The following is a 22,637-nucleotide window of genomic DNA, read 5'->3' as shown; positions in this document are numbered from 1 at the left end:
CAAGAGCTCCGCCTGCCCCCAGGGTCTCAGGGCAGCAGCAAACGGGCAGAGCCACGGAGAGCCAGCGTCACAGACGCTGCCCAGAGGGGTGACGGGCTGGGTGCCGGGGCTGGGGAGAGGACAGGGGCACGGCGGGGGGCCAGTGCCAGGAACACACAGCCCACGCCCCGTCTGTCTGAACACATGGGCCCATGCAGAGAATCCTAAGCTCTCCACCAGGAGGAGGCCCCCGGGGTGTGGGGGGAAGTTTACTCCCAGATGGAATGAGGGCCGCCCAGGATGGGGACAGGAGAGGAGCTGGAGCTGGGCTGGGCTGGCCTGGCCTCAGGGAAGCAGGTCTCCCCACTCACCGTTTGAACTCCTCCAGGGGGCTGGCCGTGTGTGAGTGGGTGGAGGGGGACACCTGCTCGGGCTTCAGGCTGTTGGAGAAGGCGTGCAGGTGCTTCAGAAGCAGCCTCACCACCAACACGTGCTCTTCTGTGGGCTTAAATGATTCCTGTGTGCAGAGTTCAAGGAAAGAAATGTGGAGACCCCACGGAGGAACCCCAGGCGTGGCGGGGCTCCTCTCTTGCTCCCAGTCACCAGCCCTTTTCTCTTCTGCAAGCCCTCTCTTCACCACCATCCAGGGGGTAACTAGTGCAAAAAGCATTAGCCTCACTTTGCAGATGTGGAAACTGAGGCCCAGAGACAGCAACCGGGCAGAGGGCCCCCCCCCCACACCTGCTGGGAACCCTGACCGGCCAACGAACTTCTTGGCAGGAGGAACCCAAGCTCTAAACACCCCCGCCCACAGGAACACAGCCCAGTTAGCATCTGCACCCTTCAAGATGGCCTGAGCGCCCACAAACTCTGCCTGACCCTGCGTGGTCAGTACTGGACACGTCTGGAGACACGGAACACCAATCCCACAAATCCTGACGAAGCCTTCACTCTGGGACTGGTAGGACCCACCACGGGCTGGCAAGCCCCTTCCCCTTCCTGGCCCCCAGGGCTAAAGGCCCTCCTGGCTTTAAGCAAGTCTCCACAAGGGATGGGAGCAACCCACAACCCAAGGGTGCAGGTTTCTACAGAGGAGAAAATTACATTATCCTAAGTCACGCTCAGTAGCCTCGGCCTTAAAGAGGGTCCAATCAGAGCTGGGCAGGTACAGCCTGACCACTGCCCCGCCCCAAGCCCAGCTCGGACACAGCACTTCATCCTCTCCTCGGTTCCCTCTCCTTGCTGGGCTGTGGCTTCCTCCTCCACCCCACTGGCCCCCAGGGCTGCCGCTGGGATCTGGGGCTCTGGGGTTAAGGAAACAATCATGAGGAGGCGGCCCCACTGGCACGCCAGGCCCTGCTTCACTTCAGCCCTTCCGAATCCTCAGGCTCCCCTCCACGCACGCGTATGTCCTGGCAGAACTGGACGATGACTTGGTCTCCCCACTCTTGTGTGCGTGCGCCTGCCACTTTTCCCACGTCTGGGATGGCCGTCCTCCCTCCTCCTCAACTGAAGATTTCCTTCCCATCATCAAAGGCCGAACTCAAAGGCCACTTTGGCATTACTCACTCCCCAGGCATTGGAAATGACCTTTTCTCTGCTTGTGGCGTGACCCTTCCCTTAAGACAAAGCACAGATAAAAGAACTTTATCTCCTCTGGGCCAAACACAAGCCTGCACGCAGTAGGTGCTTAATAAACGTTCTCTGATTGTCAATGATTTGTACATGTGCTGGACACCACAGCAGTCTTGGGGATCCAAGGACAAAGATCACACCGTCCCTGCCTTCGAGAAGCCTACGTTATCCTGGAGGGAAACCACAGGTATCCAAGAAAGGCGGAGAGGCAATAACATCCGGAGCAGTCGTCCAATCTGCTGAGTCCAGACGTTCCCACGCAGGACTCCCAGGCAACCTCACACGTCTCATACTAAGCAGTAATTCTTCTAGGAGCTGACGAGAACCATGCGGAAAAACACTTTTCACCATCAGCAGCAGACACAGGGGCTGGTGGGGAGGAGATCCAGGGAGGCAGACTTCAGTTTAACAAAAGGAGGATTTCCCAGCCTCCAGGGCTGTCCAACAGTAGAACAGGGAGTGACTTCTCCATCACCTGAAGTATTCAAGCAGAGTCTGCAGGACAACCTTTGGGGGATATGCCGTAGAGGAGACACATGCCCTTGGTATGAGGCCCAAGGACTATCCACCAGAGACAACTGGTCTAGCACCATCCCCTCCCCTGTCCTTGGGCCTCACCAGCAGGGTCAGTTACAGAAGGAGTGGACGAATGAGGACAGACACAAGGTCTGCAATGCAACAGAGCCCCAAGACTACCGAAAAGGACTTTCGGAAAACGTCACTGGGGTGTCTTGTGTTCTTCTGTCACCACCAGCCCGTGTGTTCTTTCCTTCCTTCAAGGCCCACCACACTCAGACTCCAACGAGCCCCACCACCCAAATGCTGGGCCGTGGGCATATCACTCCTGAGGCGTGTGTAGTGGACAGAGCCCCGAAGACCCGAGCACTAGCCTGCCTCTACAGCTTACTGGCCAGAGAACACTGGATGCCACGGCTATTTCCTGTGCCTCAGTTTCTTCATCTGTACAGTGCAGATAATGATATAGGCACTAGATATACCCCATAGGGTAATTAGGTGAATCAAGAGAGAGCCCCCAAAGGAAACTGACATGGCTGGGCCCCAGAGATCGAAAGATGAGGTCAAGATAACTGGGGGAGGGTCTCTGACATTCACATGTTCCTTTATTCCCTTAGAGGGCAGTAAGACCTCAGAGTTTAGAAGGCCTGAGCGGGAATCTGGGCTCTGCCACTGGCCAGTCGTGAGACCACAGAGCAGCAGCTTGACGCCTCTGTGACGAGGGGCTAATATCTGCCCTGAAGGGTTGTGGTGGGCCTCGATCACGTGGTAAAGCACCACTGAAATGCGCACTGCCAAGATGATCATAGGCAGTGAGGTGGGCCCAACATCCCACGAGGATGAGTGGCAGAATTCAAACCTGCAGCGCTCTTCCTATCATCCCAGGCTCCCTTCTGCCATCAGGGTTTTCTCCTCCTCCCAAGCAGATACGGTTTCATCCAGTGGAGGTCCTTCTCCTGTCCCTACCCCTGCCCACCTACCTGGAGCTCCCACGACCTGTTTGGAGACCCCCAACGAAGAGTTCGAGAGGACAGGCCGGATCCAGGACGCTCTGCTGTCCTCAGCGCTGCCACGGCAGGCCATGCTGTGGCCAGCACCCTCCTCTTTCCCCATATTCCAGTTACAATGTCTTTAAGAATGCCAATCGTGAAATGACATCAACTGGCAACTGAACTCTGATTAGAGATGAAGACCAATGGTTTCAGAGAACCCATGAAACCTCCCCCTTCTTTTGGCACAGGGGCGGGTGCACACCTACATGGCTCTGATGGTTTTGCTCAGTAATAAGGGAAGGTACCACAGAGGGCACAGGGAAGGAGGTCTGCAGGACATCACTGGCACAGACAAGGCAGAGATGACCTTCTTAAGAAGTGTCACAGAATGAGAAGGGACCAACTTCCCACCCAATTCAACTCCATGCCGGGTGCCGTGAGGCGCTCCGAGGACACAAATGGCCCCCTCTCTGGCACCCGGCCTCTGCTCACACACCCCTGGGGGTGGAGCTCATGACCACCCTAGCTGCCTGTTTTATCTGGATTGCAGATTATCAGGAAGTTAAACCTTGTTTGGCTGAGTTGAATCTGGCCTCTCTGTCACCACTCCAGAGCGCCATCTCTGGCCTGGCCAGGAATCTAGGATGGCCCTTCAGAAAGGATCTGTTCCTCACAAAAGGTTCTTTTCTTCAAGTTGGCCTTATCAGTGTTCCTCTCAAAAGGCATGTGCCTCCAACTCAGCACAACATCCCAGGTGTGCTCCGGCCAGGCCATAGGCTGGGGACGACCCCTACGACGGCCTGGGTTCTGGAGAGGAGATGGCTTTCTCGTCAGGCAGCTAAAGGTCAAATGACCTTTTTATTAAAAATTTGGGGGTCTGTTTTCAGCAGCCACATTTTGATTCCACCCTCTACAAAGCTCTTCAATCACAGGCAGGTATCTTTCCAGCTGTACGATACTGATGAACCTCAGGCACCCACATTTTGACATAATTTTCCATAAGCCCTCGTGACTGGCAGTACCAAAGACCTTGGTCAGATCTACAAACATGTACAGACTTCTATTCTGCTCCTGGCATTTCTCCTGGCGTTGTCGGGCAGCAAACATCGTATCAACCATTCCTTGGCCCCTTCTGAAGCCACTCTGGCCCTCAGGTAGATGACCATCTTCCAGGCGAAGGATCAGCCTATTAAGGATGACTCTGGCAAGAATCCTGCCAGCAGTGACCAAGAGAGAGACCTCCCTGTGATTGTCACAGGGCAATCTACTCCCTTTACCTTTATAGAGATGGACAATAGAGACATCCTTGAACTCCTGGGGGATAACCTCCTCTTGCCATGTAACTCAGAAAATTTCAGTCAGTTTTTCTATGAGCAGTGGACCCCTCAGCTGGAATAGAGTCAGCACAAGGTGCCTGGCCACAGGAGAGGGACCTAATGGCGTTCAAACCTCTTCTTCAGTTGGAACATCAGCTAGGGAGGGACTGACTTCAACCTGAGGCAAACGGTCAATGGCCTCAGCACTGACTGATGACGGTCTATTGAGAAGACTATGGAAGCGTTCAGCCCGTCTCTCCAGGACCACATCCTTATCACTAATCAACGTGGCTCCATCAGCACTGAGGAGTTGAGATGCACCGTAGGTCTTTGGCCCATACACAGCCTTCGGGGCACCATAAAAGTGCTTTGGATTGTTACCATCAGCATCAAACTGAATTTCATCTGCCTTCTCACTGAGCCAAGAATCCTGCATGTCTCTGCTTGTACTTAACTTTTTTTTTTTTTTGGCTAGGCAATGGGGTTAAGTGACTTGCCCAGGGTTACACAGTTAGTGTTTTTATGTGTCTGAGGCTGGATTTGAATTCAGGTCCTCCTGAATCCAGGGCCGGTGCTCTATCTACTGCACCACTTAGCTGCCCCTGTACTTTACTTTTGATGGAAGTAACGCTGCCTTCTTAGAGATGGATGAACCATCCTGCTGGTAAACCCTGTGGAGTTCTCATTTTTCATTGAGCAGCTTCTGAATTTCCCCATCATTTTCACCATTTTATCAGCATTGTACATCAGTTCCACGATGGCACGCTTACCCAGGTTCTGAATAATGGATGATGCTCTCATACATTCTGACTCACCAAGGGCGTGAAACAAGGCTCTGTGTTTGCTCCCAGGCTTTTTAGCATGATGTTTTCTGTGATGTTGTGGGATGCCTTCAATGAGGATGAAAATGGCATCAAGGTTGGCTACTACACTGATGGTGAACTATTCAACTTGAAAAGACTACAAGCTAAGACTAGAGTGGAGGGAGTATTGGTTCATGATCTTCTGTCTGCAGATGATCGTGCACTCAATGCAGCCCCTGAGGCCGAGATACAACAAAGTATGGATCGATTCTCTGCTGTTTGTGCTAATTTTGGCCTAACAATTAACACCAAGAAAACACAGATGCTCCATCAGCTGCCACCACACCATCCACACCTGGAAGCATCGGTTACAGCAAATGGAGAAGTTCTGAATGCTGTGGACGAGTTCACTTACCTTGGCAGTGTACTTTCTAGGGATGTACACATTGATAATGAGGTTGACGCACACATTGCCAGAGCTAGCTCAGTGTCTGGGAGGCTCCGAAGGAAAGTACGGGAGAGAAGAGGTATTAGACTGACTACTAAACTGAAGGTCTACAGAGCTTCATTGCTGCGTGCCTGTGAAACCTGGCCAGTCTACCAGCGCCATGCCAGGAAACTGAATCTCTTCCATTTGAATTGTCTTAGGAGGATTCTGAAGATCACCTGGCAGGATGAGATACCAGACACTGAGGTCCCTTCTCAAACTAAACTGTCAAGCATTCAGACTCTGCTTCAGAGAGCACAACTCCGATGGGCTGGCCACGTTGTTCGGATGCCAAATGTGTGCTTGCGAAAAAGACTATTTTGCAGAGAATTCACACAAGGGGAGCACTAACTTGGTGGTCAAAAGAAGCGATACGAGGACACTGTCAAAGGTCTCTGAAGAACTTTGTAACCATAACATGGTAGACACTGGCACAGGACCGCCCAGCATGGCGTGCCCTCATCAGGGAAGGTGCTGTGCTCTGAGCAGAGCATAAGTGAAGGAGCTCAAAAGAAATGCAAGATACACAAATTTAAAGAATCCACCCCAAATATTCCCGTGGACTATTTGTGCCCGATCTGGGGTAGAACATTCCCAGCTCATATGGGTCTGATCATCCATATCAGAAGCACTGTAACTTGACTCTAGCACCACAACCCCAGCTGTAAATTATAATGATCTCTCCTTGCCTTGCCCAGGCCACAGAGCTGCTATGAGGCTCAAGTGAAACAAGGAATGGGAAAGGGCCCTGCAACCAGCAGCCTGCTAGAGAAGTGCCAGGCGGTATTATCATTATCACATCATTGTCATTATAATTATAATTAGTATTCTCATTACTACTGATGCTGGTAGAGCCTTGGCTAAATAAAACCACCAGGCTTTTTCATATGAACTGCTTACTTTGTACACACGGCTCCCTCCATCCTCCCTCTTTCACACAACAGATTTTTGGAATTTAAGCACCATGCTCACCACATATCCTACTGAAACTGTATCTTGTTAACAGGTTTTACACTCCATAACTTTTTGATGAAAAATAAAAGCACTAGTTTCTATATCCATTAAGGATGTGCAAAGTGAGCAACATAACATCATCTCCTATCCCCTATGTAATCAGCACACGCAGTTCCCTGGCTCTCCCCAACCCTAGACAGTCCAGTTCCCATCACCAGGACTCTGTCCTTCCTGCCTGGAGTACAACCTCTCCTCACCCCCAGCTCTGGGAATGCCCGCAGTCCTTCAACACTCAGTCTGCAAGCCCCTTCTATGAGGAACCTTCCTGGTCGGCCCCCTGCCTCTCCAGGCAGGGGCCAAGGAAAGGAATATTCTCCCTTGGTTAGGTTTTGTGTACATGACCTCACATACATCCACATCGTCCCCTGAGTGGAATAAAGCTACCTGAGAGCGGGGACCATTTCCCCAGGCCATTGGAGGCCTTGTGGTAGATCCAGCAAAATCAGGGCTGCCAACGCTCTATCCCCTTTTTCTTACACACACAGACCCATATTTGTACATAGCTGCACTACCAACAGAGAAGAAGGCCTTGTCAGGATTTTTATATCATGTACTTCACATGAAGAATCCCAAAGATTAGCCTTAGATTCTTCAAATAAGCAAATAATCCAAGGCCACTGTCTGGTCGCTTGCCAGAAATAGGCACGAATTCCATAATTGTTCTTTGTCTCCGCAGCTCTTTGCATTCACCCCTAAAGCAGCAAAGGTTTCCCCCTTTCCCCCTAACAGTCCACCTCAAAGACAGAAGTGGCGATGGCCCCAAAGCACTGTTATCAAGGCCCGTAGCTTCCCCGTCCCTCTTTTTGGCGAAGCTGGAGTAAATTCTAGAACATTCAATCCATGCTCATCTCTCCCAACAAGTTATAGCACTCAAGGTTTCCAAAGATGGATCTGTGCTCAGAAGTGGCTGACACATGCTCTCCTCCCCAGTCCCTATCCAGGTGCCCGCAAAAAGACAGCGCATCTCCCACACAGGCCACAAGTGAATCTCTTCCTAGACAAAAGATGGAACTGGTAAAGCCACCTTGGAGTAGCTGCCCAGCAGTGGCCTGCCCTGATCTGGACACAGACTGAGGCCCCAGCACTGGCCTGCTCTGATCTGGATACAGACTAAGGCCTCAGCAATGACCTGCCTTGATCTGGACACGGACTGAGGCCCTAGTCTGCCACTGCCATGCATCTGGCTGGCAAGAAAACAGACCTGAGGATAATGCTCTTTTGACATCAAAGTCAGAGCTGGGGGTGCTTGAGTCTTCCCGTCATCAATGAGGCATTTGCTGCCAAATGAAGGTGCTAAAACGAGCAGGACAGGGGCAATGAGGTAGTGCAGTGGATAGAGCACCGGCCCTGAAGTCAGGAGGACCTAAGTTCAAATCCGGCCTCAGACCAAATACTTGACACTTACTAGCTGTGTGACCCTGGGCAAGTCACTTAACCCCAATTACCTAACCAAAAAAAAAAAATACGAGGACAGACTCACCCAATGTCAGCAAGAGGCCCTAATGGAGAGCCTAATAAATGCTTATTAACCAGCGGTTCCAGCTCCACCCCAGGCCTGGCCCAAACGAGAGGTGATAAAAAATGCCGACTAAAAAGAGCTGGGTAAGATGCCGCAGGGGCTCTGAACCTCTGGGATCTTTTAACGCTCTGATCACTGAATCTCAATGGCACTGGTTTCCTTTTCAATTCTATGGATTTTACTGTATGTGTTCAAAACCATGATTACCCTGAGAAAGGGTCCTAGGCTGCCCAGGACACCCAAGAAGGCAAAGAGCTCCTCTGCTCTGTCTAACATCTCTCCCTCCAGTGTAATCCAAGGCTGCCACCAAGTATGAAGCCGCGGGGGAAGGGGGCGACTGCCCTATCGGCTTCTTTCCATCTTGTGCCACAGGTCACAGATGAGGAGCTGGAAGGGTAGGTGAGGTCACCTCAGCCCACAAGGTGAAGCGATCTGCCTGTGGTCCCACGGGGCAGGGATCTGAACCCACACCCTCAGACTCTAACTTTGGGGAATCTCCTTGTCCTAATAAAGGAAGTGCATGTAGCTGGCTGGGACTTGCCCGGCAATCTAAGTTAGCTCCGATGGATCCTGGCTCTTTCCTAAGTGCCCCCAAAGCCCGTATCCGATAATTTCGCCAAAAAAGAGCGGCAACCCCTTCCACTGCCCAACCCTCTGTGATCTGACTCCTGACCCTGCTAAAGGCCTCCCACGTGCTCCACCCAGTGGCCTTTTCCAGGTTCTCGGCACCTTCGGACCCTGCCCACCCTCCTCCTCCACCCGCGTGCTCCCTCAGCTCTCTGGCTGAGGCCTCCTCAGTCTCCTGTTCTGGGTTCCACCCTCGTGGCCCGGCCCTAACCCAGACCCTCTCTCGGGTGAATCCCATGGATTCGATGGTCGCTGTGATCACTTTCACGCAGATGACTCCTACTGCCTCTTGGGCTTTCAGTCCCACGTTACCAACTGCCAGACAGACAGCTCCTACAGGAGATTCCGCAGGCACCTCAGACTCAACACACAAACAGGCCTGGCTCAGACTTTCACCCACCATTACTACTCTATGACTGCACCCTCCTCATAACGGGTTCCAGCCTCAACGCCTTCCCCTCTCCAATCCTTACCCATCGCCATCGCCACCCCCACCCCCACCCCTACCTCCAAAGCGCTACTCTGAATGTACAGGCCTGATCACGTCCCTGCCTGGCTCAATCCAATGCAGGGGCTCCCTCCAACCTCCAAGAGCAAATACAGAAGCGAGTCCAGCTCTCCCAACAGCATTACCCATTGCTCGCCTCCACACACCTGAGGTCTGGCCAGACTGGCCTCCTCCATCTCTCGCCCCAGCCCTGCTTCCAGAATGTAATGTGCTCCTTGAGGGCACATGCAGGGCGGACTCCCCGCAGCCTGCCCTCCCAGTCTCTTCCCTCATCCCAAGGATGGGGGCCGTGTCGTGTTCCACGTCTGCCTCTCCACAGCCCACACAGGCTGCTACTCGTAACAGAAGAGAAACAAACCTGCATAGAAATGAAGGGCATTCTTCCCTCTGCTCTCAACGGCTAAGAGAAGCAAGAGGAGGGTGCTTCCTCTCTGAGGAGTTACCTGTCTACTGACAGCGCCTTCCTGGACGGCTGGACTGAGGAGGGGAGCAGGGGTGACCACAGAAACCCCAGCCCGAGAGGACTTTGACCCTACACCTGTCACCAGCTGGCTGATTTTGCCAGGAGAAATCATTTTCTCTTTCTGAGTTCCCAATTTTCCAAAAGGGCCACCAAACCCTGCAGAGCCACACCCTGACCGAGAAAACCATGTCAACGCTGCCTGTGCTCTGCTGTCATTTTCTTTGCTAAATATTGCCCGATCACACCTGACTCTGACTGGGGCTGCCCCGGGGAGGGGAGCGTGGTGGGCCAGCCAGCAGCAGGTCTGAGCTCTGCAGCAGGGGGCCTCCCAGGCCTGCCGCGCCTCCAACCGACGCCCGCTGCACTGGCGATTTGGACAACCCCTCTGGGAGCCTCCACTCTTTGCTGTGTAAAAAGGGACAGGTGTGCCAGGCTGCTGAGAGCCCAAAGGAGACAATGTACAGAAAGGCTCGTGTGAAACCCTGGAGCGCTACAGAAATGGCGGGATCCTCCTCCTCATCGGAGCAGACAGAATGAATGTCTTTGAAAATGAACCAACATCACCCAAGACCAGTCTCTGAGCTAAGACCCGAGGCCTGTGCTGACGGGAAGGTCACCCCTGCCCCTCTCCTTCCTCCTCCCTCCCAGGACTCTTTAGAAGCCCTGCCACGTGGCCTGGGCCCAGCCCCAGCCCAAGGCAGGGAGGCCTGCAGCCCTCCCTGGGCAAAGACCCTCCCTTCTCTCCCATGCAGGACTGACTGAAAGGAGCATGGTTGAACACACCATAGGAAGAGGTGATCACAGCGTGTCATATGCACATGCACACACATGCACACACTCACACACAAGTCCCTACTCTAGGCTCTAGCAAAGCTCTGTGCCCGCCCAGCGCTGAGTTCTGATCTGCTCTGATGGGCCTTCTTAAACCCCCTGGAAACCAGTCCCCAGCTCCCCCAGGGGTCTTCCTCTGCAGTCCATGCTCACACACACACTCTCTGTAGATTGCCAGCAAGAATAAAAAAGGAAACCAAACAAAAAGATGTTGTACTTGGTACGCGTGGAGGGCCTGGTAGCTGGGTTGGGCAGGAGAACTGTGGAGGCTACTGGAGAGACTGAGTCGGTAGTGGAGAACCTCCAGCTGAGAGACAACAAAAACAACAAGGGAAAACGGAGGGGAGAGGGACAGGGGGCCGGAGGAGGGGAGGAGAGGAGAGAGGAGGAGAGGAGAGGAGAGGAGGGAAGCAAAAGGCGGGGAGGAGAGGGAAAGGAGAGGAAGACGGAGAGGCAAGAAAGAGAGCAAAGAAGGAGAACCAGGAAGGGAGAGGAAGGAACGAGGGTAGAGACAAACAGGGATGGGGGAAGAAGATGAGGTTAAGGAAAAGGGAGAGGTGGAAGAGGGGAAAGAGAAAAAGTAAGAATAAGCTCAAGAAAAGGAAAAAGGCAACAAAAAACAAAAACAAATCCAGTCAGTGCCAATCCAGTCGAACACTGCAGCCACAGACCCTCACTCCAACAAGAGGCCCCTCCGCTTGCTGCTGCCTCTCTGCCCACCTACCTGGGCCTGCCCCGGGAGTCCCTCGCCCCTCGCCCTTGCCAGCCTGGGGCCCCACGCGGAGTCTGCCTGGGTCACAGTCTGACCGGCCGGGCTGTGAGCCCCGCTCTGACCGCCAAGGCAGCCCCGGCCTCCACTGGGATGGGGTGGGGGGGGGGGGGGCGGGGGGACACTCTCAGGGCTTTGGGAGGGCTGGCTGCAGAGCTGAGGCTGCCTTAAAACTGGGTCCTGGGGGCATGAGGCTTCCTCTTCTTAGGCTCCCTTAGTAAGCATCCCCTCAGGGTGTGGCCTGGCCAGGATAACAACGGCTGGGTAGGGCAGGTGGGCCACTAGACTCTCATTTAGCCAGAAGGCCAAGCAGCAGACAAGCGGGGGTGGGGCTTCTTTAGAAAGCCCTCTCCACCCCACAGGGCTCTGCACAGCACCAATGGCACTAGGGAGGCCCTGAGCAACACCTGGAGATGTCACTGTATCTCGCTTTCAGGGAACAGGATGACAGGAGACCTGGAGGTGAGAAGGTCTCGGGGCTCATGGGGGCCATGGGAAGAGGAGTCCTGGCCGCCTGGCTCTGTGGGCCTGTGGATGGGCACCTTCTTCTGGGCCTCAGTTTCCTCTCCTATCAACTGGAAGATCAAGACTTGCGCTAGGGTCACCACGTTAATCAATATTTATCGCTCTGCCTAGTTAGAACATGAGCTCTCATAGGAGGGTTTTCTTCCAGGAAGAAGACGGAGGTTCAGAGAGGTTTGGTGAGTTGCTGGGCCTAGACCCCAAATCTCCTGCCCTACAGTTTAGTACACGGTTGGTCTCAGTCAACCGGACCCAACTGTTCTGGATAAATGAGAGTCTACTGGGTGAAGTTCCCACGAGAATCTGGGCAAAGGGCAAATGCAGCTTGACGCTTTTCTGGCCAGGCCAACACACGGGCGCCATGGAGAGCATTCTGGGGGAGCTCTGGGCAGACTGCCCTCACAGCTGCAGTGTCCCAGCCAGGCCTGACTCTGGCAAGGTCCTAGCGGCAAAGCTAACCGCCACCCTCACAAAGCAGATCCGTTAGTACGGCAGGAAGGAGTTAAGAGGGTGAGCCACAGCAGGGTAGGAAAAGGGAAACGAGAACCCAAAATTCATCAGAGAGAGCCAAGGGAGCCCAAGCACTGGCCTCAGCCCTGGCCACCCGCAGGGCATCTCTGTGCTGGACGCAAGGCTTGCAAGGGCTACAGGCCGGGCATAGACGATCTGACCGTGCTCTATGCAAGTCGGGGGCTTGTCTTCCCCAGGATGCGAGTAGGAAGGGCGAAAGGCCGTCTGGCCCAAGCCCAGGCACTCATCATGTCCGGGCTCTGCTCCAGGGAGCTCCCTCCCTCCCAGCAGAAGACAGCTCACTCCAGAGCAGCTCACCTGCCCTCCGTGCTCCTCCCTGGACCCCCATGGTTCTTACGTCCCGAGCCCAGCACCAAGTGCTCAGTGTCGGCACCTCCCTGAACGTTTACTCTAGAGCGATGGTGGGAACAGGCCTCCAGGGGGTGGGGGAATCCTGGGGCAGAGCCAAAACCACCAACCTACAAACTGGATCACTCGGGACAAGTCACGAGCTCTTGGGGCCTCAGGCTCTTGGAACTGGGAGGGAAGATACGGCCTAGGCCCCTTATTTTAAAGGGTGCCCACGCAGAACGATGCTGGTACTTGCTAACTGGTAGTTAAGGGGTGGGGGTGGTGCTGGGGGCTGTCTGCCTCGCAGTCATCCTCACTTATGGCGGCCCGGGGTCAGCAGCATCCAAGGTGCAAAGAGCACTCGGGCAGTCAGGACAAAAAGGCGAGGACCCAGCCGCTGTGGGGTTGGAGGGCAGTCCAACAGGGACAGCGGGCAGGGGGATGGCAGCACTTTCAAGATGCCCACCACTCCTCCAGGGCAGCTCATGGCCCATTGGCCATGAGGTGGCTCTTGGATCCCAGATAACACAGATTGTCAACAGCCCATGCTAGGAGCCCTGCCCCCTTATCAGGACTCAGTAGGGTTTGCACACCCCTGATGTGCTTGTGGAGAGGCCGTGGGCCTTCAGTGACACAGCAGGGAGGGATCCATGGCCCCATCTCACTGATGGGGAAACTGAGGCTTAGAGAGGCCTACTTGTGCAAAGTCTCTTAGCTACCAAGGGCTTCTGACCTGGCCCATGGATGGAGGACTAGCAAATATGGTGAGAGGGAAGTCCCCCCAGCGTAACCACACCCCCAAACAGGGAGCCCCAAAGTCTTTCCTCGTCCCTCCAGCCCCCTAGAACCACTTCTAGGCTGCCTACCTATGCTAGTGCATCCAGCAAGGAAACACCCGCCCTCTAGAGAGGCACTCTAGACAGAACGAGCAGACAGAAGACAGATTTAAAGCAATCCACAGTCCTGACACTTTTGCAAGGCCAAGCCACATGCAGGGAGAGAGAAGAGGTCATGCTCATTCCCATGCGCCCGTGGTGAGGGGCTGGAAGGCACCCCCTCCTGGAATCTGGGGGGTGGGGGGAACAAAAGAACGGCCGTGTGCCCCAGCCAGCTGAGCCCCAGAATCTCAGCACTGGAAGGGCCTGCCAAGCAACCGAGGGGCCGTGAGGGTCAGCTCCCAGGCTCATCCTGGGCTTCCCCAAACCCTCCTCCGAGGTCTCAGCCCATCAAGAAAGAGGAGAGCTGTAGGAGGCGGGTTCAGGAGCCCATAAATGCGGCAGTCTGCTCCTGCGCAGCTGACTGACGTTACCATCTAGCGCCTCTCCCTGCCTCGCAGAGGATGTGAAGAGCCCCTGTGCCAGAGCCCTCGGCCACTGACCAAAGCTGGAATCGTCCCTGGGGCGGGAGCCCCCTCCATCCCCAACGGCCTGGGATTTCCCATCTGGACAACATCCAGCTCTGTTTCTCTGCAGCCGCCCAGGGATCCCAAGCCTGACAGACTGGGCCCAACTTTGGCAGCCCCCCTCTCTGGAGAGCCTGACGAGGGTGGCTCTGGAACCAGGGCACCAACCTCACCTCCAGGGAGCAGGCCAGAGGAAACTGGCTGAAAGCATGAGCCAAGGTGGGAGCTGAAGCACGGCCCCTACCCAGCTAAGCGACCCTGGGCTTCCAGAACCAAGGTGAGCCTGGGGAACCCTCCAGCTTCCCAAGGGCAGCCCTGGATAATGGGGGTCAACAGGCTAACGATGCACTCTGGGTCAAGGCAGAACATGTGCCCTTACCTTGGCGTGAGGGGACTGCATTTTCTGATACATCTCCAGGGAATAATGGTGAAGCCACATCTCGACAAAGACCTAGACAGGAGCAGAGGCATCTGTCAGTCCTCAGCAAGCCCAGCCGAGCACACACAAGCCAGCCCCACCACGGGCGCCTCGCAGGGTCTCTGCTGAGAGAATCCCCGAAGGTCAGAGTCGGAGAGGGACTGGACACCTGGTCCTTCCCTGCCAGAGCCCCTGAGACCTCCTCAGCTATACTCCTGACTGTGATAGTCTGCTTCAACACCTGCAGGGACGGGGAACTCACTATCTTCACGAGCAGTCTGTTCCTCTGGGTCCGGGCAGCTTTCAGCTGGGACTGCTGGTGACCCGGCTCCTGTTTGGCCCAAGTCTGCCCCTCTGTCACTTCCCAGCACTGACCCTCGAGCCAAGGTAACACTTGTCCTCCCTGCTGGTTCTTCAGACATTCAAAGGAAATGCAGCAGTACAAGCAGCAGGACCGTGAAGGCACAAGCCCCACGGAGTGAGAAGACCCCATGGGCTCCAGGAGGCCCCGGGGACGGGCGCTGCCACAGCCAGACACCACGTGCCATCCGAGGCCGGGAGCAGCTGGGAAGCCTGGTTCTGCCTCACCCCAGGATGCTGCAGAAGCAGATTTCTGTCCGACAACGGGGGCTGTTCCAGAGGGGAGCGCCATCACGGGAGGCAGACAGCGGCACTAGATGGCCGCCAGCTGTTGGGACCCTCCGCTTTGGGCAGGAGGTCCCTTCTGGCTCCAAGATGTCCCTGCTCCAGGACAGCCCCCCTTGCCCGCTGAAAGCCTCACTTCGTCCTTCAAGGCCCAGCACCTCCATGAAGATTTCCACAATCCCCTAAGCCCCCTCCCTCCCCATCGCGCAGATTTCTAGGTTCTAGCAGGTCTCTGGACACGTCTCGTTTCCCCTACAAGGACGTCAGCTACATGAGGACGTGAGCACGGCTCGTTCCTCTCTCCCGCCCTCAGAGTCCCTCACAGGACCGTGAACATGACAGCAGCTGAACGTGCATCTCCCAAATGAAAAAGCAAACCCACAGAACCGAGGAGCTCTCTCCTCACGGGATACTCTGAAAGGCGCAACCTCGGGCAGTCGGCTTCCCTGCCGTCACCGGCCCTCCCAGTCCCGCCCACACCGGCCGCACTGGCCATTCGACACCCAGGCCAGACATCTCACCTGGAGCAGAGTCTCTGATCTCCAGATCTCCTGCGAGGCAGGGTCTGCATTCACCGAGGGCTGATGAGAAATGTGCCGCTTCAGCAAGCTCGTGTGGTGCAGGCCATAGGAAGTAAAAGGCACAGCGGGGGTCCTGGGGGAAGAAACCAACTCTCCAGCAGAGTTACAGATAAAGAGGCCTTCCCAACCCAAGACTGGCTTCCAAACCACGGCATTCCCCGCGAGGAGAGCATTCCAGCGTCAGCCTGACTTCATCCCCAAGAGCTGGCTCTGCCACTGCTAAGATGAGCCCAGCAAAGTCACCATCACTCACAGAGTGAAGAGACGGGGCTGGGGGACCGCGGGAGAGCCGCCCAGGCCTGAGTCCCAGCTTCCCACCGACATCTAGAAGGCCCCAGGGAAGCCCTGACCATGCAGCCACAAACAAACCAACATCGGCAAGCACAGAGGAGCAGCGTGCACGGCCGGCCGGCCAGCACCGCCAAACACCGCCCACGCCGGGGCTGCCCGCTCTCACCAAGTCCACGGGCATCACAGATCCTTCCACTTTCTTATGGGACACATGCACACACGCGTTTTGGGGGTTATGACTAGCATATGTGTGTGTACACGAGGGTGAGGGGGTCTGAGTGAGGGGGAGTGGGGGTAAATGGGCACAATGCATGTTGGGTGGCATGTGCACACACAAAAGGGCAGCTGAGAATAAATGTGTGTGTGGGAGCTGGAATATAGATGTGTGTGTACACATGTGAGCCCCCACTCGGCCAACAAGTCAAATCTGCCAGCCATCTGCTTCCCCCGCTGCCCACAGCCAGTGAGGGGCTGTGTCCCCCAGCCCAGGTGAGGTCCCCATCGTCCCCCCCAGGCCACCCCAATAGCGCCTCCACTCCATCTTCCGAGCTATCAGTCTGCTGTCTCTCCTCTGCTCTTCTGTGGCCGGTCAGCCTGGCCTGGAAAGCGCCCCCCTTTCGGGCGAGGTCACCCGCCTCCTCCCTTTCCCACACACTCCGTACCCAGCTGTCATCTCAAAGTGTGTGTTCATACCAGCTCCCTACTCACGCCACCTCTTGGGGCCTGCTCTTTACTCTCTTCCAGGCTGGGCTCAGGGCCCACCTCCTCAGGATAGGGGGAGAGCCCCTGCTGGGAGTGCCCTCACCCCTCCACCCCTGTGTGCAGGCTGCCGATTCTGCCCCGACCCCCAAAGCAGGGATGGCCCAGCGCCCAGCCCCCAGCGGGCCCTTAATAATGCTTGCTGAATGTTTAATTGGGGGAGGATGCATGGTTAGTGTAAATAGACATGAGAGTGTAACAGAAGATGCAAACACATGTGCGTGTATGCGTGTGTCGTGTGTGTGTGTACGGAGGGGGGGGGGGGGGGGGGGGGGGGGGAGAGAGAGAGAGAGTGCAAGTGAGCACACACAGCCAACAGCCGCAGGGGGCAGCTGGCCCAGCGGCTGAGACCCCCCGGGCACCCGGGGGACGGGAATGAAGGCAACTGCCAAAGAACAGAGCTAGGGCTAAACTCCCTGGGAGGCCCCTGCTTCCCCCACCCCAAAGGGAGCAGCGGGGCAAGGGAAGGCACCCAACCCGGGCCCCCCGATGCTGACCTCCGACGTTACCTAGCAAGCCAGCAGCAGGAGGAAGCACTTCCCGAGGCCCTGGCGATGCAGGGGAAAGAACCATCACGAAACCCTCAGCCACTTCCTTTGAGGAACTGACGCTCTATCAGGGGAGCTGATGTGTACGTGTGTGCAAGCATGCCTCTGTGTGTCTACGTGCAGGCAAGCACACGCATGTGTGTACGTGTGTGCCTCCTTGTGTTAATGTGTGTGTGCATGACCGTATACACATGCATGTGGACGAACACTGTCTTGTTTTGTGTGTGTGTGTGCGTGCATGCAAGCATGCCTCTGTGTGTCTACATGCTGGCAAGCACACGCAGGTATGCACGTGTGTGCATGTGAACACGCATTGCATATGTACGGGTGTGCCTGCCTTGTGTTGTGTGTGCATGCACGACTGTATACACGTACACATATAAGTACGCAGTCTTGTTTGTGCGTGTGTGTGTGTATGTGTGTGTGTGTGCAAGCATGCCTCTGTGTGTCTACATGCTGGCAAGCACACGCAGGTATGCATGTGAACACGCATTGCATATGTATGGGTGTGCCTGCACCCGTGTTGTGTGTGCATGCATGACTGTATACGCATACATATGTAAGTACGCAGTCTTGTTTGTGTGAGGGTGTGTGTGTGTGTGTGTGTGTGCAAGCATGCCTCTGTGTGTCGACGTGCTGGCAACCACACGCACATGTGCGCATGTAAACACGCCTTACACATTTACACATGTGTCTGCCTTGTGTTAATGTGTGTGCGTGCATGACCGTATACGTGTGCACGTGTACGTATGCAATCTTGCACGCCCAAGTTTTCTGTGCCGTGCACATGCATGCATGACCACCTATGTGTTGTGTGTGTTTGGGGGATTTGGATGGGGCGGGCACCAGCAGCGACGGCCTCCCTGGGGTGTTGTCAGAGGTGAGGGAGCCGCACAGGGAGAGCACAGAGAGCGTGGCACACGGCCAGGAGGCGGGGGGCTATCTGGACGACCAGAGGGTGTGCGTGAGGAGCCGGCTGCAGAGGAGGACAGGCTTGTGATGATGAACAGAGAGCTGCTATTTGACCCTGCTGCATGCCTGGGGAGCTGACAGAGAAGATGCTAGCCTAGAGGGATCCCACATGAGGGAGGAAGCTTCTGCCCCGCTGTGCACAGTGCTCTGCCCATGACGAGTCCTAAAAGAAAGGCTCAGGGAGGCCTCAGTGCAGGCTGCCTTGCACGGTGGGACCAGTGACAGGAGCACAGACATTCAGCCCCAAGGGGCCGGCACTGGGAGCCTCACCTGGGCGTGGGAGAAGGGATGGTACCGCCCAGCGTGGTCGAAGGCGGAGGGACGACGTTTCCTTCCGTGGGCAAGAACCACGTCAGGTACCGGTCCACAAGGAGGAAGTAGGCACAGTCGGAAGTTCGCACGTGAACTGACAGAGGGAAGTTCTGGAAGACAAAAGGGGCCCTCATCACGCCTCCTGTCACAGCGGGAGGGCCAGGGTCTGGGGGACGCTCACAGCACAGCCATCCCAATGAACCTAAGAGAACTGGGGGACGGGATGGGCTTTTCCTGGGAACCACGCCACGTGGCTCTGACCTGCACCCACCCACCCTGGGCCACTGTGTCTCCACCAGTCTCCCTCCTCCCCATCACTGTCTTCGGAGCCAACCCGACCACGCCTGACTTCTCCTGGACAAGACAGCCTCCTAGCTACTTGGAGACAGTTATCATAGCCCAACCTGCACCCCAAAGTCCATTCACTTCTAGTTCATACCACCACACGCCTTCAGACGTGTCACCCGGCCCCCTACCTACCAATGCATCACTTCCCGCCCCCGGCCCCACCGGGATGTGCAGAGAAGCAGACACAACGCTCCAGCAGTAGGGTTTGGTGACTGTCCTTTGTACCCTTCTCCCTCTGTGCAAGGCCTTCCCAACTCACAGTCCAGGGCAGATGGGGCCCGTGCAGCCCAGGGTGAAAGACAACCGAGCCACCCCAGGCTGCCATTCCCCTCGGAGACCGGAGCAAGGCTTTTTTCTTTTCTTTTTTTTTTTTGGGTGGAGGCAGGGGAGTGGTGGTGGTGGGTTTCATCTTTCAAATCAAGTGTCACTGCCCCTCAAGCCTCCAAACTCCCTCCATGCTCTTTTATAGGTTCCTGAAGAAGGTGTGGAGTGGTCCAGAGGCTTGCCCCCAATGTACACTGACATGAGCCTTCCCCACCCAGAACCCCTCATGAACATCGTGAAGCCCAGGCACCTCCTGCCCTCCTCGTCTAGCGGTTCTCCCCTCTTGGTCCACACCCAGAGTCCTGGACTTACTCCTACCTCCCCAGGCCCACTGCTGCCACGCCCACGTACATAACTCCGCCCTCGTCACCTCCCGTCTGCCCATCCAGGCCACCCCCTGCCTGGCTGCCCAAGTGACTGACCTAAAGCTCAGATCTCTACTGCCTCTAGGAGCAAACTCCTCTGGCTGGCATTTGAGTCCTTCACAAACCAGCCCCAACCTGCTTCTCCACCCTCACTGCAGAGGGTGTTCCCAAAGCCTTAGTGTACACAAGTCCTATTCCACACTCTGGTCTGGCCATGCCAACCTTGCTGTTCCTTACAGAAGACCCTCATCTCCCACCTCCCAGTCTTTGCGATGGCCAGCCCCTACCTCAGAATGCCCTTGCCTATAAACATCCCTCACTTCCTCTAAGCCTCAGCTCAAACATCACCTTCCACACCCACAATCACTCCTGCCCCCATGCCCTTGTGTGTCCCAGTATCTGCCCCAAACTCTGGGCATACCCCCACAACCACCCACAGTGCCCCTGCCCACCCAAACCTACCCCCACCATCTACTTTCTTCACTGCTCCTCCAACATGCACCATGCCCAAGACTCACATCCCATCTTCATAAACTTGAACCTCTATGCCTAGCCTCCCCCCTCCACACTGGCACCCCTTCCACCACGTGCAGCCTTTTCCCTCACGGACCATACCCAAGCCCCACTCTCTATACCACACCTCTTTCCGACCCCCCAATCGCTCCCATCCTCCAATCCTCCTCCTAGTCTGTCTGTACCCCCATGTACCCACAGCTCTGTATACTCGCACATAACTTCCACTCCCAAACCCCAGCCCTCCCCGCTTCACTGACAGCATGTTCCAATACAGCCAAGCAGCCATCTGTAAAACCAAGAGCCTCTTACGCGGACCACTTCCTAGCACAACACACAGCCAAACCTTGGTACCCACCTGACCAGCTCCTCATAGCTGACTCCCAACCAGCCCCAAGGGATACACATCTACCCACATCACCCCAGCAGGATGACAAGAGCTGAAGCTGACCCCCTACCTCTCACCCTCTGGGGCTAACCCTATGTGCCACATCTTCTGATGCCCAGACACACCAATCACATCCCCACAAGCTTTCTCTTCAGGCTCGGAAGCCTTCATTCACAGATCCTCCAACGTCATGGTTTCCAGTCCCTCCCCAACATCTGCCCCCTTCTCCTGTGGACGGGTATCCCATTGGAGACCTGGCGCCCAGGCCCAAAGCCCCCACCAGTGGTCACAGCCCTGTCTCCCACATCAAGAAGAGCATGGGTAGAGTCGTACGTACCCTTTGTGTGATGAGGCTCAAGGCAAAGAAGAACATGTAGTATTCAAACGGGTATGAGGCAGAAGTCAAGGACAAGCTGCGCACACTTACGACACAAGCGAGCAGGGCACATGAGTCGCCCGAGCCACCCGCCTCCCATCACAACCACAGAAAGGATACTGAGAGCCAAGTGCAGGCCCTGAGCACCAGCGGCCGGGAGCTGGACCTTGTTGTGATAGAGTGGGCATTCTGGGAGGACGCGCTCCTCGATGCACGCCCGCACGGGCTCCTGAAAGAGAGGGAGGCATGAGCAGAGGCGCCAAAGGATGGGGGGACAGGGTCTTCTGCCCTTACGGCACTGGCAGTCTCAGAGGGCAATCCACAGACCCAAGTAAACACAACACAGATGAAAAGTGCCCAGCCGAGGGCCAGACACAGTGCCGTGGGAGGCGCCAAGATGGGGCACTCCCCTTCAGGCGCTGAGACCAAGAAGCGTTCTTACAGGCAGAGGTGAGGGGCACTGTGGGCATGAAGGACTTTTTCCAGCTGTAAGAAAGAAGTGCCAGGGGCAGCTAGGTGGCACAGTGGATAGAGCACCGGCCCTGAAATCAGGAGGACCTGAGTTCAAATCCAGCCTCAGACCAAACACTTGACACTTACTAGCTGTGTGACCCTGGGCAAGTCACTTAACCCCAACTGCCTAAGCAAAAAAAAAAAAAGAAAAGAAAAGAAAAGAAAGAAAAGAAAGAAACACCAAGACCAGGGGTGGACAAGGGCAGGATGGGCTCAGGGAACAGAACTGAGAGAAGCCCAGTCTGATGGACCACGATGCCGGCAAGAAAAGGCACAACGAGGGGTGAGGCTGGAAAGGCAGGCTGGCAGGGCCCGGAACGCCAGAGAAAGGAGCATGAATGTCGCCCTCTGGGCAGTGAGGAGCCACAGAAGATCTTTCAGCAGGGGAGAGATGAGACAGACACAAGAACAGTTTGGGCAGCGTCTGACCTCAGATCATTCATTCCTACCTCCCCCACAGACACAAGCACTTCTCTCCTGTCCTCTCTGTAGCACGCAGAGGTAAGTGACCTGTGCCCACCTGGGGTGTCACCATGTAACTCTACTGTGCTCGTGTGGAAGGTTGGCCAGGGTGGGGCCATTCCCACAGCCTTCTGACAGTCAGGTGGGGGTCAGCCCAACCCCCCCTCCACAAGCTTGGGCCCGCCCTCCTCAGCTGCCCAGTTACTTACAGGAAGGTAGGCCACAGGAAAATCATACTTATAATCCTCGGCCTGGAGTTTGTATACCAGCTTCATCATCGGCCCACTGTACAAGGAATCAAAGGAAACAGTGTGAGCGGACCCCAGACCCAGAGCGTCACCAAACAGGAGACCCACTCACAGCTGGGCCTGCAAAAAATCCACCTGCCTGGGGTCCAGAAACTCCATGGCGATGCTGTATTCTATGGGGTTCACTCTTCCTTGCAAACACCGCAGATTCCAGCCGACCAGGATGCCATCCAAGCTGCCAAAAATATTTTCTACAAGCCATGGGAAAATGTAGTGCAGCTCCTGAAGTGGGGAAAACAGAGCTTGCTGAGAGGAAGGGGCAGTGGTCAT

General features: G+C 55.7%; 1 protein-coding gene across 1 annotated transcript in view; it reads right to left on the bottom strand.

Annotated features, from left to right (window-relative positions):
• SMPD4 (sphingomyelin phosphodiesterase 4) overlaps positions 1 to 22,637 on the bottom strand; it is a 33,243-nt gene extending 10,606 nt beyond the window's left edge. Inside the window, exons 1-9 of the mRNA XM_027847504.1 lie at positions 22,447 to 22,637; positions 22,269 to 22,344; positions 21,205 to 21,313; positions 21,046 to 21,098; positions 18,729 to 18,880; positions 15,829 to 15,961; positions 14,624 to 14,695; positions 10,908 to 10,997; positions 351 to 496 (exon numbers count right to left, since the gene is read on the bottom strand). Coding sequence (XP_027703305.1) covers positions 351 to 496; positions 10,908 to 10,997; positions 14,624 to 14,695; positions 15,829 to 15,961; positions 18,729 to 18,880; positions 21,046 to 21,098; positions 21,205 to 21,313; positions 22,269 to 22,344; positions 22,447 to 22,637 — 1,022 coding nt within the window. The remainder of the gene's footprint in view (positions 1 to 350; positions 497 to 10,907; positions 10,998 to 14,623; positions 14,696 to 15,828; positions 15,962 to 18,728; positions 18,881 to 21,045; positions 21,099 to 21,204; positions 21,314 to 22,268; positions 22,345 to 22,446) is intronic.

This window comes from Vombatus ursinus, unplaced genomic scaffold (assembly GCF_900497805.2).
Source record: "Vombatus ursinus unplaced genomic scaffold, bare-nosed wombat genome assembly UNPS02015411.1, whole genome shotgun sequence".
NCBI classification, from domain to species: domain Eukaryota; kingdom Metazoa; phylum Chordata; class Mammalia; order Diprotodontia; family Vombatidae; genus Vombatus; species Vombatus ursinus.
Note: the sequence above shows the minus strand (reverse complement) of the source record. Positions and strands in the feature narration are given on the sequence as shown.